This window comes from Ylistrum balloti, unplaced genomic scaffold (genome assembly GCF_031769215.1).
Source record: "Ylistrum balloti isolate Yb309-2 unplaced genomic scaffold, AGI_CSIRO_Ybal_v1 Utg369802, whole genome shotgun sequence".
NCBI classification, from domain to species: domain Eukaryota; kingdom Metazoa; phylum Mollusca; class Bivalvia; order Pectinida; family Pectinidae; genus Ylistrum; species Ylistrum balloti.
Window position 1 is genome coordinate 567,232 of NW_026781979.1, and position 19,285 is coordinate 586,516.

Sequence of the window (19,285 nt, forward strand, 5' to 3'; positions counted from 1 at the left end):
AGAAATGGTGACGTAATTATTGTTCATGGGTTTTCAATAAAATAATCGCTTGATGTTTTGTGTAAGGGCATCATTTTGCATCCTTAGAGAGATACATGAAGAAATCTTGAGACTCAGGATATAAGTAGATTGTAACTTTCAATTTTCTTTATTCATTTTGATCGTAATAAATACTCTTTGAGACGCCCCCCATTCTTTTACCGGATGTAAATGTAGGCCTTTTGTCGATAGTCGCAATCCGCCATGTCTGAAAAATCTAACGACACCACATCTGTCGTAAATACGTCTACAATAGAAGGTAAGCAGACGAAAAACCGTCGTAAGTGAAAATCTGCAACTTTTCCTTATCAATAACCTATTCAATTTCTTTGATTGTTTGTAAATCGCACCATGAATTTGAAGATACTACCTAATGGTCCGTTATTGTGAACATTGCAAATTAACCGTAAACAACACATAAAATGGTATATGGCACTACAGATGACTTACCATGTATGCATCAAGGGTTTCACAAGGCTTGCTAATCCATCTTCTTATCAAGTACCGCTTTGAGAAGCTAAAGACAGAAAATGAGCGTTTTTATCCACGGACAATATCATTGACAGTTTCAAACTATATCCTTCATGTCAAGTTGTTAATCCACATGCACGTGTCGGAGATGTAAACAAATCAAGTAAAACCCAGTCCACTATATATGCCCCATATATGATGCATGGTGGACTCATGAATGGAGGACTGGATTTTACTTAAGTTGTTTACATTCCATATACAGGTGCATGTGCCTTCTTATCTTCTTCGATTCCCCATTTAAATTTCGAGGAGAAAAGTTAGGTATATTGGGTCACCTCACAAACAAATAAGTTTTTTTTCCATGTACGCATTTCCTCCCATGGTACTTCCAGCCAGGGCAAAGAAAGGTTAACATAAGCTTTTAGCTTGTTTTGTGTTTTTGGTTAAATAATTTCCTGAAATGTGTTATATCATATGACCACTTCCAAGGCCAAGCGGTCATGTGCAATGTACCTGTTCTTTTTTCGGTACCAGTTGACATATATAGGACAAAGGGGATATGGGTTACTGGTAATGTACCCACTCCCTGAGTGAGACTTGCATTCCAATTCAATATGTTTACATTTCCTGACAACTCTCTGAAACAGAGCACCATACATACATCAGCCTTGTTGGATCCAGGTCTGGTGATGTTAAGATATCACAAATCTGTCATGGTATGTGAATGAATGCCAATGCTTCTATACTTTTTAGAAAAGTGAACACTAATTATAAATCAGGGAGGAAAAATCCATAAAAAAGTTATTTTAATTTAAAAAAGCAGATTGACTCCGTTTGTCAGGCATTCATCCAGAAACTCATCATGTTGTGAATATATTATTTTTAGTCACTAAAGCTTTGCAGTACAGGGCTCTCACACCCCATTTTGGGACTGGGGCCCAGGGCCCTTTGAATTGGGAAAAATAATGGTGTTTTCCTTAGAATTGAGAAAACTTGGGGTCTTAATTGGGATACTTTTTTGCATTCGGCCCCAAATCTGGCAGATCGAGAGCCCTGCAGTATGAGAAAAATGTTGCACTACATGATCTTTGGAAAGGTATGCTGTATAATTCATCAGTCACATATTGCATATTCCCTGTTAGAATATGGTCCAGTGTGCATGCAATTGTGACAGGGAACATGAACCTGTATACCCTGTTAATAATCAGTGTAACTTTTACCTAGCAGGCCTAGGGCATTCTCAGAAATAATTATATGTAACAAATCACAAATCTGAAGGGTCAAAATATATGTGAAATAGACTTACCCCTTCAAACTGAAAAATTAATGCTTTTTTAGAAGTGATTTTTGGGACTTGGATATTTGAGTTATGGGCTCATGCTCTGCTTGTAGGTCTCACTCAAGTTTTGAAAAATCACTATATCTCTTAGTATTGGGACTATCAAAATTTTTGAATTGGTGTTCTGGACTCATCAGAAAAAATACAAAAAATACTGTACTCTCTATAAAATTCCCAGTCTGGTAATTCATGTAAAGCATTGTTGGTTATATGTTTCTTATGTGTATGTGATATACATTGTACAATCAAGGTACAACATTAGTAACAACAATAAAACAACATTGTCATTTACTTTTTGGTATACTTACCAAAGTTTCCTCTGGCCTCATCATGAGATCTGAGACATTTTGACAGAAAGATGCCTGGTGTTATGCCTCAAGCATGGGGGTGGGAGGGGGGTTGGGGGTTGAGAAAAATCTCTAATTATCAAGGATAGCACAATGTCATTACACATTAATTGAAACCTAGCATTTAAAGTTGATATTGTTAAGTCACAATACCATTAGACTTGAGTTTTTTCTCTGAAAATTCCAAATCAAAGAAGTTAGTATTCCTACTACATAGTTCTGTAATAATGCTACTTGTTGATCTTTGTACAGGTTTTGAAACAGATAATGAGGGAGATGAAGATATCCACTTCTGTAAAAAATGTCGTATCATGTTCACAAGTCTGGAGGAATACCTACAGCACAAAGTCAAACATGATAACTTCAAAGTTACATTCTCGCGTTCCGGTCATGATAGACGAATGGTTGTCCCCAAGCTGATTCAAAAACAGACAGATACATCCACAGAGACTGATGGCAATCAGGCTGGAAGAGAAGGGGCAGAGAAAGAAAACAGTGGTACAAGAAAACAGAAAAGAGGTATAAATTTTTAATTATAATCTTACAGGTAGTATTACATGTACAAAGCAAATGTTGTCTTAGTTGATCACTTCAGGTGTGAGTGACCAGCAGATAAAGCTATAGCATAATACAAACATTAAAAAACATTATGAACTACATGTCAATTATAAATAATTTACTAGTATATATTTAAAAAAAGACCTTATCTCTTTTACTTTTAATATTTTCTGATCTGTTGAATTTGATCAATGACTGGTTGGAACAGATGATGATTTAGGTCATTTTTTTTGAGCCTAAGTTTATTCATGCATAATGAGGTAAGAACTTTAGGAAAAAACATGATGTTTAAATGCATTTGATTTCAAATAAAAAAAAACATAAAATATACAGATAATTATTTCCTATGATTAATCAATTTATAGGTCGGAAAAGAAAGAAAAAGGAAGATGTGGAAGAAGTAAACCAGGAATTAGTCATTACAGACAAGCCAGCTTACTACTGTCCTAAATGTGACATCAAATTTAACAGGTACAGTTAAAAATAGTTTTTGATTGAAGAGCATACAGTGTAACCCATGATGTTTATTCATGATCAGCAATAAGCTTAAAATCATGTTTGCTTCTTAGTCCTCACATTATCTATTGCTAGTTGTTGCTATGACTGTACCAACAAATGCTATTTTAATGCTAAATGTTAAATAAAGTGAGTAACAATGAGTCCTTTTGATTTAACTGATCTCTGCTTTGTTGTAAATCAGAGAGGCAACATTAAGGAGACATGTAGAGTATGTGCATGACTCCACTGGAGACTACACAACTAATGTAGGGGAGGAAGATGGGGAGGGGGAGGAAGTGGAAGCCAATATAGGACGTGTTGTCAAACGGGATGAACCAGAGCTTGAGGAAGAAAGCTGTGAGGACCCAGACTACAAACAAGTGAAAACCAGTCTACTGGTAGCAGACAATATTGAACGGCGATTTGAATGTCACATCTGTCAGAATAGATTTAAGGAGGTATGCTTACACCTTCATTGAGTGTACAGTTTTTACTTTTCTGAAAAGTTATTATGAACATTTAGAAATATGATTTTGGAATGCTTGGTTTTGTGTATCTGAGAAGGATTTTTTGAAAGTATTCACATACAAATGTCAGTGAGCATAGGAAGTTAGAAAAAGTGACCAACAATGTTTATAAGAAAACAAATTGAGCAAATATTTTGAAAAGTCCAATAGTGTATTTTACTGTATTGAAGTAAAGAATTAATGATGTGTATCCTGTAGGAAACAATCGATGCAGTTTTTTTCTGAGTTGGAAGAGAATGTTATTGCATGTTAAACTGTTGCCTGCTTACACAGTTATATATGTGATAACAGAAGCTGATTATCAAAACTTATTTCAAATGTTGCTATTGAGTTCAATTTCAATACATTCCTTATTTGATTGAAGAGATATAACATGTTTATTTTTCATAATATTTCAGATAAATATTTTGAAAAGTCATCTTTTGACACACAGTAATAAGAGAGATTTTCCTTGTGGTGTTGAGGGTTGTGTTTTTGCCTTCAAGACAAAGGGGTCCCTGAAGCGCCATATGAGGAGGCATACAGGTAATGGTTGTAACAGTTGCATAATTTTAGAATGGTTTAAAACATCATCAATGGTAGTTTATAAGAAACACCTTTAGCCAAGACATGTTAATGGAGCCGATAATGGTGTGGACCTTCGTTATTATCATACAGACTGAGTAATGAATTCCAATATTAAAGGGAAAACCAACTTTATTGCATTGGCATTTGTTGCAATATTATCCTGAAGATATGTTGTAAAAGCTGGCAAGAAATTGGGTCATATGAAAGAGATGATATAGTTAGTGTATACATTACAAGTCATTACAATTTTACATTCTTGTATATTCTCTAATACTTCGTATGATATTAAAGCAATGTGTTTATTTTCCCAAAGGAGAGCGACCATTTTCTTGTTCAGCATGTGGAAGATCATTTACTGAATCTGGGGCTCTGACTCGACACATGAAATCAAGGTAATTATTGGTTTTTATGTCAATATTTCATTACATGTACAGGTACTACCCTAATAATAGTTACATATTTTTGTGCCAGGCTAAATTTTGATTGTGACTGTTCATCTTGGAAATGCAAACTAAGAAGTGCTTGAATGATGTGTTACAAGTGTTGTGTACACTAAGGATTTTGTTTTGATATATGGATACAAATAGTTGAATATAGAAACACGAAGAGTTTGAATAGTAGAGTCTCCATGTGCAGTCCCAACATTACAGTCCTTTTTGGCACCTCTCTTTTAAATTGTTACACTGAATAAGAATTCTCTGTTATTTTAAGAAGACGGGAAAATTTTCAGAGGGAAGCATACAGTCACCACATTGTACATCCATCTATCTGTCCTTTTGTGTCCTGAGCTTAACTGCCCAGAGTTAAGCAAGGATCATGAAACTTGGTGTATACAAAAGTCATACAAAGGAGATGTGCATTGTACCATATTCAGGGACATTGACTCCCTCAATAAGAGAGTTATTGCCCTTTGTAAAAATGTTCTTGTGCAGAGCATAATTTTGCTTGCATTTAAGGTAGAATAATGAAACTTGGTGTACACATCATATGAAGACAATGTGCAGTGTACCAATGTTAGGGGCAGCAACCCCTTAGTTACAGTTATTGCCCTTTGTTGAAGTTTTGTGTCTGTAGCATTACTTTTGCCTGCAAATATACTAGGATATTGAAAGGTGATGTATACATCAGTCATACAAAATCAAAGTGCAGTGTAGCAAAGTCAGAGCCCATGAACCTTCAGTACAGAGTTAAAACCTTTGTTAAAATTTTGTATCATGAACATAACTTTGCTTGAATTAAAACTAAGATCATGACACTTGGTGTATACATTGATCATACTACAAAAATGCACTGTATATCAAATTAAGGGCCTTAGATCCCTTAATTACAGAATTATTGCCTTTTGGTAAAATCATGTTCAATAAAGTCATTTTCAAGAGAAAATTGTGTGTTTCACTGATACTCTTGTTTCATATTGTTCTTTAAATGATATGTGAAGGTGTCAGAAATCAGAAAAATGCAAGTTGTTTTCAAGTGAAATCCTAGGTGATTTTCCATGTACTTTTGCAGGATACCTTGTACTAGTAAAACTGACCAGGATCTACCTCGGTATGGGAAGCGATGGTCGTTTGTGGCTTCTCAGACCTCATCAGAAGAGGTCATTACTACAGTGGATGGGAGAGAGGCATGTGAACTAGAGGAGGGAGAGATATTGCCAGCTGATATTGCTAATATGGATGTAGGGACAGGTGAAATTATGGCAAATACACAGGATGTCTCCTGTTTTGAAGAAGTTGACCTCCCTGAAAAGGATACAACAGTTACAGAGACAGAAGAAAATGTTCCCTTGACGCAGTGTAAGGTAAAGTCTGTTTATTTTTTATACTTCCCAAAGGGAGAACATGTAATCACGGCTTTGTTCGTTCGTTCATCTATCTTTTTGTCCTTCTGTCCTGATTTTGTCTGAAGCACATTTCATAGGTAGATAGATCTCAGCAAGGAGAAGTGCAGTGCACAAGAACAATCACTCCCTTTTGCATAATTTCAGAGCTATTGACTTTAATTTTTCATACATAAATTGTCAGAAGTATTATTCTAAAGCTAAGTCAGGAATTAGCATGAAACTTTATAGGTAGAGAGAACAAGAACCGCAACTCACTTTTGTATGATTTAGGAGTTATTACCTTTGTTATTTTTCATATGTAAATTTTGTCCCTTTTGTGGAGCATTACATCAAAACTATACAAGATATCAACTTGAAAATTAATAGGTGGATAGATGTTCACAAGAAGAAGGGCAGTGCACTGTAACTCTCTTTTGTACAATTTAGGAGTTATTACTTATGCTGATTACTGTGTTATACATGTTCTATAAATTTTGTAGTCAGATTATTATGTAATTGTGAAGCGCATTAGAGTATTTTTTTCGAAATAGATAGTGCGCTATATAAATGTTGTATATTATTATTATTATTATTACCCTTTGTTATTTTTCATACATAAATTTTGTCCTATTCATAACCAATCTCTGATGAGTCTTGTATTACAAGACTACTACAATGACTGCTGTCAGAAAGCTGTCACATAAAGTAACAGGAAGCAGTTAATGAGCCTTTTTCTGAAGTTATAAATTTCAATAAATTTTAGCTAGGAACTGCTTCTTGTCATGAACACCTTACAGGAAATTTCACTTCTTGATGTGTAGACACAGATTTGAGACTTTCCATTTAGTATCCTCCAGTATAGTACCTACAAAGATCTTGTTCTGATGAATATGAAGGCCCCACATTATTTAGTTAAACCTGACTAGATCAATATCAGTGAAGACTTATATTTTTAATTTTAATAAAAGCCCTTATAATGGAGTAATCTAATAAACAAAACAATCACCTTGATATTGTTTACTGAGACCTAAAGTACATGTACAATACATATGTTACCTTAACTCTTGCTAAGTGGATAATTCATTATGAATATTTAGATGCATGGGAAGGAACTACGTCATGATATAATGCCAACAGGTAGCTTCTCTATATTTAATGAAGAATTAGAGCATTGTAAAACATACAATGCTCTTACTCTTTTTAAAGGTGACTTTTTCTGATAATACAAAAGGCTAGAATCTGAATATAAGATGGTAGATTTCTTAAATGAATCCTAACAAAGAGCATGAAGAAATAAAGATCTTGACCAAAATCCATAGTCAGAGGGGTTAAAGTTGTTAAAACCTTCAAATGACTTCTTCTTAACAACCAAAAAGCCTGGATTCTTGATATTTGGCTGGTAGATTCCAGGAATGCATACAAAAAAAATTGCAAAATTTGCAAAACCCCCTTGACCCATGTCTACAAGATCACGCAGGTCAAATTTGTTGAAACCTTTTAATTTACTTCTTTTTATAAAATAACCAGAAAGTTTAGAACACTGTATAATGATATTTTTTTTGATGTAGGTTCCTAGTTCGAAGCCCTAAATTATTTGCAGAAAAGGTGTTAGAGGTCAGATTTGTTAAAACCTTCATATGGCTTCTTCCCAATGACCCAAAGGTCCAGACATAGATATTTGACTGGTAGATATAAGTTCTTATTGACAATATGATAAAAAACATTATTCATAAAACATACTTTCATAGAGGAAGCAGCCTGGCCTTTATAGGCAGTTAGCCATTATATTGTGGTCAGTCACAATGAAAAATGCTCTGTATAAAACACAATCAAGTAGTCTAGATAAAATTGTTATACACATATGTATAATGTAGTGATTTTAGTGACTCAGAGTCCTGGATTCTGTCAAGTCTCTTAGTACATGTATTGGGACACATCAAAATTGTGGAATTGGTGTTCTTAACTTACCTTAAAAATCCTATAAAATTACTAATAACAGTGGCATTTAAAGCTGATTTGACTTCCTCAGATAACAAGATATCATGGATATCCATTCATGGTTTTTGTTTGTAGTTTAAAGGAAATATTGACATCTCTATGTTTAACAGGTGTGCAATGTAGATTTGACAAGTGTTAATGGTCTGAGGATACATCTGAGGACCCATCTGGCAGACATGTCTCTCCGCTGTGCATTGTGTCACTATGTCACAGAGAAACGAACAGATCTAACAAATCACATGTGGAGTATGCACAAAAGTCAGGTCAAGGTAAGTTGCTCACATTAACGTGGACTGCTCCAATGAATCACTTTATACGTTGTGCCTCATTTTTGTGTCCCTTGTAGGAAATATTACTTGTTTCATGGGTAATCGTAGGGGAAAATGCATTTGCAATTTAGCTTGTATTTATTTGTAACAATTCACTTTGCATAGTGTTCAGGTACCAGGTATCAAGTTACAATCATGGTATATATATTTCAATGCTGAATATGTCTATTTGTGGAAGTTCAGTTTATTCATGATGTGATTAAATTTTCAGGATTTCATGAATATTGCTATTTCCTCTAATTCCAAGTTTGTGTCAAAAATGCTTTCATGTTATATTTGCCAGCGCACCAAACCACCAGAGTCTGTATTTCCTATTAGCAGTTGGCCAGAAAGCAGATTGGACAAGGAAAAACAGTCACGGTAAGACGAAGGGACTTTTGTAAAGTAAACAAAATTATAGGAACTTTTAAGAAATTGAAATCATTTTGAAACCAAATTGGTTTTAAGGTGTCTGAAACAAAAATGGGTAGTTTGGAGGCATTGGTTTATTATGTATGTGCCTGACAATTTTCTGTGGATTATGCAGTCATAGCCTTGTCTGACTCTCCTTTCGTGTCCAGAACATAATTTTTCTGTTTCAGTTAAACAAGGATCATGAAAGTTTATGTATACATTGGTTATACTAAGGCAATGTGCTGTCTACCAAATGCAGGGCCCTTGACCCCTAAATTACAGTCATTTTCTTTGTTAAAATTTTGTGCCATGAACATAGCTTTGTTTGCACTATAACTAGAATCTTGAAACTTGGTGTATACATTGGTCATACTAAGATAATATGTAGTGTACCAAATTTATGGCCTGCAACCATTTGATTACAGAATTATTGCCCTTGGTTAAAATTTTTGTCCAATAAAGTCGTTTTTGTAGAGTATTCATCAGTTTCTCTGATACTATTGTTGATGGATGGAAAATGTTTCATATCTTTAGCTCTCCATAATCATCTCCCCCATCTTCCTGTTTAAATACTGTTTTTAAGTCACCTAAGACAAAGTCTCAAGTGACTTGTGGCGACTGCCGTTTGTCCGTCATCATGCATCATGCGCTGTACATCTCCCGCCAGAAGCAATTTACATTTTTGACTCCTTCTCACTAACTGAAAGGCCCAAATTTCTGATATTGGGACTGTAGCATGCTTGGATGAAGAGCTTACAAATTTGTTCCAGTGAATGAACTTGACCCATTTTCAAGGTTGCAAGGGTCAAATGTTTTAGTATTAGTATTAATTTTCTGTTGGAATTACACATCAGGTTGGATTTTCATTGTCAAGGAGGTTCGGTATTTTGGAAACTTTACTGCAGAGTCTTAAGAGTTGAATATGGTCACATTTCTGCAATTTCCTTTAAATCAACACTTACTACAAGCAATACTTTGCAGGTTTTAATATGTACGCTAGATATTGGATAAGGCTGTTTTTCTAAGTTTGTGCTTGTCATTTGTTAAAGACAAAAATTCAGCTCAGGTGACTGTTAAAGCCTATGGGCCTCTTGTTATAACAAATAATGTATTCTGTATTGATGACAAATATGTAAATACAAAATATTTATCGTTAAAGCAAATCAATGAATTCAGATTATATCTATTTATTCATGTATTTTCTGTTTATATATAGAAATGCAAAAACAGCAATCCGACAGATGTTACAACTGCCAGCAGATGAAAGCCTGGTTGGTGGTGGTGGCGATGCAACGACCACTGAAATAGAGACAACTGACATTATTAAGTCTGTGTACAAGTGTGCTGTCTGTAACAAGGCATTCAGAGCTAACTCCAACCTCAAATTACACATGAAGTCACATGTAGGTTAGTAATGACTGCAAATGATGCTACGATGCAATATTTTTTTTAGTGCAAGACAATAGTTCCTTTTCCAATGGTGAACCTCAAAAATGTTCGGGGAAAAAGGAAACTAATATTACTGAACCTGTTTGAATTATGTGAAATGTTACTTGTGATAATAAACTTAAATTTGAACTTTCTTTGTTAACATTCTGCAAAATCACTTCCAAGATTTTTGAAATGTGCAAGTAAGGTATGTTACTTATGCTTACATGGAAAAGATGTTTTATGACAAAAGGTTTTCATTGTCACATGTATCCATGTTTGATGTTGATTTGCCAGACGCATAATGATCACTATATATTGTTGAGTTTTCACTTTGAAACACTACTGCTAGATAAAATACTTGACATAAATGTAAAGGTCTAAAATCAACATCTTTTTCGAAACACTTGTGGTTAACTAAGTGGTTAGCAGATTATGAAATATTCTATCTCTCTAGTACTATAAAAAGGTGAATTATGCTGAAAATGAAAGCAATTCATTCTTAAAGATATTAGACTGAGGTAATTTTCGGAATGAGATTCATCAGTTTGGTATAACTGTATCTAAGAACATTAACTCAGTGCTTGATAAAAGAAACAGATGTTTCAAAAACTCACAAATATACAGTTTTTTGAATCCTTGTTTGTGTAGAGCTTATCAGTTTGTATCACGGAGTGTTTCAGTGAGCAAATGTTTACCAGTATTACACATATCATGTCCAGACAATTTATAAATATTTGACTCCCTTTTTCTGTGTTTTAGGTGACCGCCCCCATAAATGTCCACATTGTGACAAGTGTTTTGTGACCAAAGACACATTGTGTAAACATCTTAGTGTCCACAGTGAGGAGAGACAGTACAAGTGTGGGGAGTGTGGCAAACTCTTCAAACGTATCTCCCATGTACGAGAGCACCTTAAAATTCACAGCTCTGACCGACCCTTTCCCTGTGCCCTGTGTGACAAGTCCTTTAAAACAGGTGTAAGTAATAATTCAGTAATATTTTCACATGTATTACAAAGTACATAGAAGCATCATGATTGATCCTTCCCATTCTCTTAGCTTTTAGTGTGCCATATCAGATAATTAGCATGGACAATAATTTTCATACACTGACAACCATAATGTATGACCTTGGAATAGTTCTTGTTGTTATTGTTTCTCAAGATTAATTTATTAGAAAAAAGCAGCGAAAACACAGGTGTCAGAATAAAAGAAGGCATAGGATTTTTTTGTCTGTTTACCTGACCTTTATCTGACCTCAGATGGTGTCTTAGTTGGATTTTGTATCTCACGAGATCATCGAATGTGGCTACTTGGCAGAGTGGTATATTTCTATCATATTCTTAAAAGACCTTGGTTCCGTTTTGATGACATATGCATTACAACACTACAAAATATATTGTCATGTCAAGACTCATTATACAAAAGCATTCAGATATATTCATGATGCCTAATAGGAGAAAATGTTTTAGAGCTAGTTGTTGTGATTATAATGGATGGAATGTTTTAGATTTCTTTTTAATTTGAATTTAACATTGTATGGATCATATATCATGATAGAACAAACTTTGATAATCCCTTACAGTCTACATAAGTTAAAAGAAAAAAATTGACACTTTGCTGCTGAATATAACTGCTATACCATTGAAAAGCTTATAATTTATGTGTCATAAAAACCGTATATTGGTGTAAGTTGCTACTCTGCAAATAATATTGTCCAGTTTGCACAAAGCACAGCGCAAAGGGCTGTTTCTGCAGATGTTGCCTGGTTATGACAGCCTTGCTGATATTTGTTATTGTTTTTTAAAATTTCACAGAATGCAATGAAAGTACACATGAGAACACATACCAATGTAATGCCATATGTGTGTCCATATTGTCGTCGACACTTCAGAGAAAAAGGCTCTCTCAATCGTCATGTTCGAATGCATACTGGAGAGAAACCATATGTATGTAAACACTGTGGAAAATCATTCTCAGAGCATGGTACACTCAACAGACATCTCAGGGCTAAAGGTTAGTATACACACTTTGTAGTTACAAATCAAGCTTTTCTTCAGCTCAAAATATCTGCAAATTTCACAGTTTTCTTAACATAAAGAACAGAATATTTTGTCCCATGAGAGTACTGAGGACATTTCAGTGATGGCTTTACAATGAATGCTAAATGTATCAAATTTGTTGCCATTTTTTGTTTTACTTGAAGAAACATATTACAGTTTTCATCATGCTGACTTTGTTGTCTAAAAATTGATAGTCTTGTTCATATCCTAAGTTCTCTGTTAATTGAAGTTAGGAAATAAAGTAATCTGTGGTATATTTTCCAATATTTATGCCTTTTTACAATTTTCTTCACTAATGATGACCTAAATAGTCTACAATTTTGTATGTTTGTTGCAGTGCCATGTTCTCGCCAGGTAAACATTGATGATCAGGATGGATCTAAGACCACGTACCCCACAGTGCTTGCAGAGTTCTCATCAGTAGCAGACACACAGCAATACATCTCCACTCAGGATGAGGGAGAGGAAGAGCAACAGGTAAGTGGCAAGGCTGTTACATAATGCATAACACAGGAAGATTTTTTTTATCCTGTTAGAGCAGTTATGATGGATATGTTTTGATGATACTGTCAACACTTAATAAATGTTTTAGGTGCTATATATTTTAGGCACTGTTGTTTGTTGCTCATTTGCAGATATTGATTACATTTTTGTCAGTGAAATGTTGGAATTTATCAAAAAAATATTATTAAAGAAAATATTTCTGAATTTTGATAGTTTCTGGTTTCTGGTTTGATATATATTTTTGTCATACAAGTGAAATTTACCTTGTTTGTTGTTTAGCAGGTGGAGAGTCAGACAGAGTTTGAGAATCAGACTGAGTATGTAGTTTTACAGACAGATCTGAGGGATGAAAATCTACACAATGTGGAAATTGTCACAGAAGGTGAAGTGGACACTACCATGCTGGAAGGAATGCAAGTCACAGACGATTACATTGTTGTTACTGATAGTGACCAGGGAATGAAAATCCTCGATTCAAAAACAGGGGAGACAATTGCCATGATGCCACTGTCATCACTTACTGATGGAGACAGTCAGCTCATAACTATGACTTCTGAAAATGAAATTGAAGCTGTTGCTATGGCCCCTGGTTCAACATTGGACTTATCAGATTCTATTGTGGAGCAGGCAATGATGGTAGCAAATGTAGAGGAACAGGTTGAAACCACAGAAACTGCAATACAAAGTATTGTTGATGGTAGTATATCAAGCATTGTTACAGAAGAAATGATTATAACATCTGAGGCTGCAACAGGCATCACAGAAAATGTTATTCAATGATAGACTGCTTACTGAAAAATACTATAATATACAAGCCAATGAAGTGTTTACCAAGTAATGTTTGTGCAGTCAAATGAATTGTACTCTGCAAAAAGAATTTATGAATGAGTCTGCAAATTTCTATTATTACCATGTAAGTTAATGTTATTTCTGCATAAACACAAAATTAAGTCTTTAATAATGATTTATTTACAAACCTATGAATACAAGCAATTTTTACACACTCAGTTTGTGATTTTCGTTGCAAGCATACAGTAATCTTCACTCTGTTGCCTCACTTGACACATCAGATGAAATATTCTGCGTGTAATTTTACTAAACAGCCATTTGAAGTTTAATAAAAACGGAATAGAAAAACAAATTTAAGATGATCTTTTCTTGATGACCAATGTATATTATATGTCATTCCTTTACAGCTGTTTAAAGATGAGATTATTAATCCAGTCCATGAAAGTATGGTTGTCTTGGTACTTAGCCAATAATTTTAGGTCCCACTTTAGGAGAAATTATAACTTGGTTTTAAGGAATATTTCTAGATAGTCATTAGGTGTTGTCATGTTACATACATTTTTTTTATTGTGTGCCTTTATCTTTTAACAGACTTTTAAAGAATGACTATGCTGTTGTCACCTTGAAGTAATCGATCAAGTGATACTCATTTGGCTGTTTATGAACACTATATATGTCAATATATCTGCATAAAAAGAGATTGAAAAAACTTAAACTTGTTATTTGTGTGTAAATGTTAATTTGATAACCAAACATTATGTTCAACACCATCTACGATTCTTGTTTTATATGCCCCTACCATTTTATAGGGATGGAGTAAGAGGAGGCATATATTACATTGTTTTACCTGTGTCTGTCCCATTCTATCACTTAGTGTCCCATTTTGAATCAATCTCATAACTTGTATTGAGTTGGAAATCTCTCAACATATTTGATTCATATTTATGTCTTAGGATAACGTCAAGTTCTACACCTTATCCATTTATAGGTGGTCATGGTCAAAGTTAGAGGGTCAAAGAACCTAGTTGCCAACTAGTTGCATACATTGGAGGTTTGGCATTCACATCTTTCATTATCTAGTTTTCATTTTCTACTCTCCATCGTCTTGTGTTATTTCTCCATCAGATTGATGGCGTAACTTTCATTATATCTGGTTCTGATCATTCAGCCGTGGTTTGATTGACCTGTCAAAGTCAGTGTTAGAACATGAAGATTGTTTTCCTGTCAGTATCACCAGTGTATAAAACTTATCGGGGTATTAAATATAATGGTGATAAAAAACCTAGACAGTAAATAATTAGTCTTCCATCAAAGAAGAAATATCAGATAGTTTATGTTGGTTATACATATATTCTCTGTGGGGCTCTTGTACAAGGACATATGAAACAGCATGCAGATAAGGAAATGAATAAATCAAGATATATACTTTATCAATATGTTTCTCCTACTCTACAAAACGCCCCTGGAATCAAAACTTATTTGATCTTAGAAACGCAAATATCAAGAAACTGTAGGTAATGAGGTAAGTTTAAATGCTTAATCCATTTGTTTAAACAGACTGGTTGAGGTCGTGGCTCTAGCATATCACAAGGAGTTCTCTACGTCCCTAGACGTTAAAAAATCTTCACAATTAACTTGAATCAAGACCATATTCCTTCATTTATTTGCAATCGTATCATTAATTCCATTGTCACACACAAATCGAAAATTACGAGCGTTGACTCACACGTGTCCAACGTTCCTGGGCAGTGATTGGTTTATATTTTCAAACGACTAAAATATGAAAGTGTACAGGAAAAACGGAGAGTTGGTGACAAAGGGTAACCAATCAATAGAAATACCAGTAAGTACACTACATGATGCATATTTATTGATAAAAACAACTTTGTATCGTGGATGAAATAAAATTCGGAAAAAATTACTTTCTTCCCTCCAATCTGAAAACATTACCAATATATGTATAACTAACGTGTTTTGTACATGTATCATATACCCTGTTGGTTTTGATTTTCTTCAGGACATGCTCTATGTGATGGAACAAGAGCAGTTTGAAGCATCTTGCATGCAGCGTTTGTCATGCTTTCCTTTTTGAATTTTTTTTTCAAACAAATTAACTTCGTATTCTTTTCTGTTTCCAGACACTCCGACGTGATTTTGAGATAAAACTTATTCATACCACAAAAATATGTTGACCGGCTTTTGAACATCGATAGCTATATTGTAAAGCCTAAAAAGGCACAACTCTAAAAGTTCAACAACATTAAGACGCAGGAAAAAAAAAAGAAAAAACGCAGGCAAATTAACATGTGTTAATAAGGAAAGCAAACAACGGAGTTACGTACATCACTTATAACTAACACGCCGTTTACGCATGTCATGTTTTCACACGACTGGGTGTATATCCAAAGGGTTACTTGCATAAATATTAATGTGAGAACTCTGTTCTCACATTAGCCTTTTCTTTAATGTTACCGCAAGATAATATGTTTCGTGTCTTCTTTCTCGGTAGTGTCACGAAGTTGTGACTGTTACATCTTTTAATGTTTACCAATGAAAACCTCGCAATTAAGGAATTTTCGCGAAAAAAAGTCCATAACTTCTTTGAGCTAGATGTTCCGGAATGAAGGGTATCGGTTACTACATGTACATCAAAAACGCTATTCATTATGATCTGGACATTATAATGTTATTTTGAAGAAATTATGTATTATTAAATTCGGCCGATTGTCAAATGAGACAATTTCAGTCTCAATATACTTTTTAAAGTACAAGGGACATTGCGCCCTTGCAACATATGTATTCGGTTTAATATATATGAATACTGATTTGTCCTTTTAAAAATTATGTCTTGATCCGATTTTCACAAACAATTTAGCTTTAAACGTTTGCACTAATCCCAGATTAGTGTTGCTGATTAATTATTCTTTTACAAAACCAGACATTAAAGTACAAGACTGGTATTATAAATACAATGACTTGAAATTTAAATACATTTTGTATGTGTGAACAAAACAACGTTTCAAACTTTCTGCGGATGATCAACCGCTTGAATAATCAGCTACTGATTCTAGTATGTGATCAGTTATATAGGATACCAACACATTGAAATAGTCTCTATTAAATTTACTGAATTGAAGACACAGCACCGCTATCAACACTACTGAATTGAAGACACAGCACCGCTATCAACATGACTGAATTGAAGACACAGCACCGCTATCAACATTACTGAATTGAAGACACAGCACCGCTATCAACATTACTGAATTGAAGACACAGCTATCAACATGACTGAATTGAAGACACAGCACCGCTATCAACACTACTGAATTGAAGACACAGCACCGCTATCAACACTACTGAATTGAAGACACAGCACCGCTATCAACATTACTGAATTGAAGACACAGCACCGCTATCAACACTACTGAATTGAAGACACAGCACCGCTATCAACATTACTGAATTTAAGACACAGAATCATCTATCTGCATTACTGAATTGATGAAACCATCTCGGAGATTGGGAATGCTTCTGGAAAAACTTCAGATAATGAAAAAAAGTATTGTGTAATATGTTGCAAAGGAGAAGAGTAAGTTTAATTACATTTTAGCAGTGGTGGACACGGTACAGCGTAGCGCCGACGATTTACGGAGGTGTTGTCACCAATATGTCATCAGGATTACCAAGCGATGTAAAGTCATCCTCCAAGTCTGGCGGTGTAGGACTGGAAGGCCCGTTCACCACACTGGAGGAAGAGATATTCGATAAAAACATATATTCTGACGAGCAAACAAGGAAAAGTGATGATGATTCGGTGGGTACAGTAATTACAAACGATTCAATTACAGAGAGCGGGGAAAGTGAGAATGATGCCCTCGCTCCAAGGTTGGAGGCTGTTTGTGCGTCCGTAATCCAACAAAAGGAAAACAGGCAGAAAAACGCAAGTATTTTTGTGGAAAAGTTACAGCGCTTGAAAACAAGAATCTCTCTTTTAGATACGTCTCGACTGGGAAGGTTAGGTGCAGAAGGTACGCTACTAGACATGGACACAGGGGAGAAACGGAGTTCCTCTAGTGATTTCCTGACACCTCGGTCTATTCATGTTGTTCTGAAAAATGACACAGATGATAATGCCGCATCGGAAAATCCTCATATAGCAACAGAGAAGGGTACCAATTCTGGCTCAGAAAATATCAGCAATTCTAAGTTAGTTGAAAGCGTGAATGCTGAAGTCGAAATTTTAAATTCCATAAAGAGTAAACAAACGAAAAAACAAAGAGTGTCTTTAAAGGTTGGACTAAATACAAGAGGTAGAGGTACAAAAGGAAAACTGAACAATAAACATTCCAGTAAAAAGAAATAGTGATTATTAGAATGCGTCTGATCATACAGAACTACATCATTCGGTAATCAATGTTTGCTGAAAGGAAGAATATTCCATTAGTCAAAAGCAAAATAGTGAGTTTATAGCGATATTGCGATATTGAGTTTTATTGATCAATGTGTCTGGATATTTCTATTCATATTTCACATTTTATTAAATAACATATATTGTCGATTATTGGTTACTAAGTAGAATGCAATAAACATGTTTTCAGCTTTTGTGTTTTCAAGGAAACGTACACGTTTTTTAAATTTCTTTAAAGTAACTGCTTCCCACGCAGGGAACTGTTTGCAGTCAAATTTGGTATGCTCAGTAATAACAAGGATTAGTACATCAAGTTAATTGCTTTAAAAGAATCGCTCGTGCGTATTTACGCGGAGTTGATTATTATTTTCCTGACTAGTGATATAGATTCTCAGTAACAACTGCTGTGTCATAAATTACCTGATTGTAAAATATAGCATGGCCAAAGTTATATAGAATCAACATCAGGACTCTGATGTTTTGCATATTATTGTCACTTGATTAAAAGGGTTTTTTTTCATAGTAAATATGATTAGTTTTTATTTTTGGCAAAACCCAGACTTTCTGGCCAGTTCTATCTTAATTATGAATGTAAATGTGTTACTTTAGTAATTCGGCTTCTCAAATATAAACTTTTTATAAACGCGTTAAATATGCACTCTAATGCCATTGAAATCTCATCCTCAATAAGCCAGGGGTTCCGATCACATTCGCTCTCTGCACCCCTGGAACATGTTATGGGAAAATTGAAGGCACAAGCGAAGTAATTTGATTGGTTCTGGGAGAAGAAAAACAAGATGTGTGTATGAAACACTGTGCCACCGGTTACAACAAAATTCTGAAGTAGGGCATTAAAATTGTACTGTGTAAGGCATGTGCTAATTGCAGGTTCGCTTTGTGAAACATTAATGTCTTTATCATGGTGCTGATGTTTTCCCTTCAAGTGTTGGTCAGAGGTCACGGTCAAGGTCACATGATGAAAATTTTCGATACCACCAGAAAGGTCTTGCCAAAAGGAACAGCATACTTGCCAAATATGAAAGCCCTACCTTGTACGGTTTAATAGTTATAGACAAGGTTGAAATTGACAACAGACAAACATGGAGCACAAAACAATATGCTCCCAATCTTTTGAACTGGATGCTTAAAAACTGATCAATCAATGGCTAATACGTTCCTTTTGAAGATTACAGAGGAGCG

General features: G+C 34.7%; 1 protein-coding gene across 1 annotated transcript; it reads left to right on the plus strand.

The window, feature by feature from the left end:
- The first annotated feature begins 243 nt into the window (after positions 1–243).
- On the plus strand, positions 244–14,334 carry LOC132544571 (transcription factor E4F1-like). The gene is made up of 14 exons (XM_060208189.1): positions 244–298; positions 2,449–2,715; positions 3,120–3,225; positions 3,455–3,710; positions 4,178–4,304; positions 4,660–4,738; positions 5,856–6,147; positions 8,277–8,435; positions 8,779–8,855; positions 10,105–10,295; positions 11,079–11,296; positions 12,136–12,334; positions 12,719–12,858; positions 13,168–14,334. The coding sequence occupies exons 1-14, from the start codon at positions 244–246 to the stop codon at positions 13,663–13,665; spliced, it is 2,664 nt and encodes an 887-aa protein (XP_060064172.1). The 3' UTR covers positions 13,666–14,334.
- Positions 14,335–19,285: the final 4,951 nt, after the last annotated feature.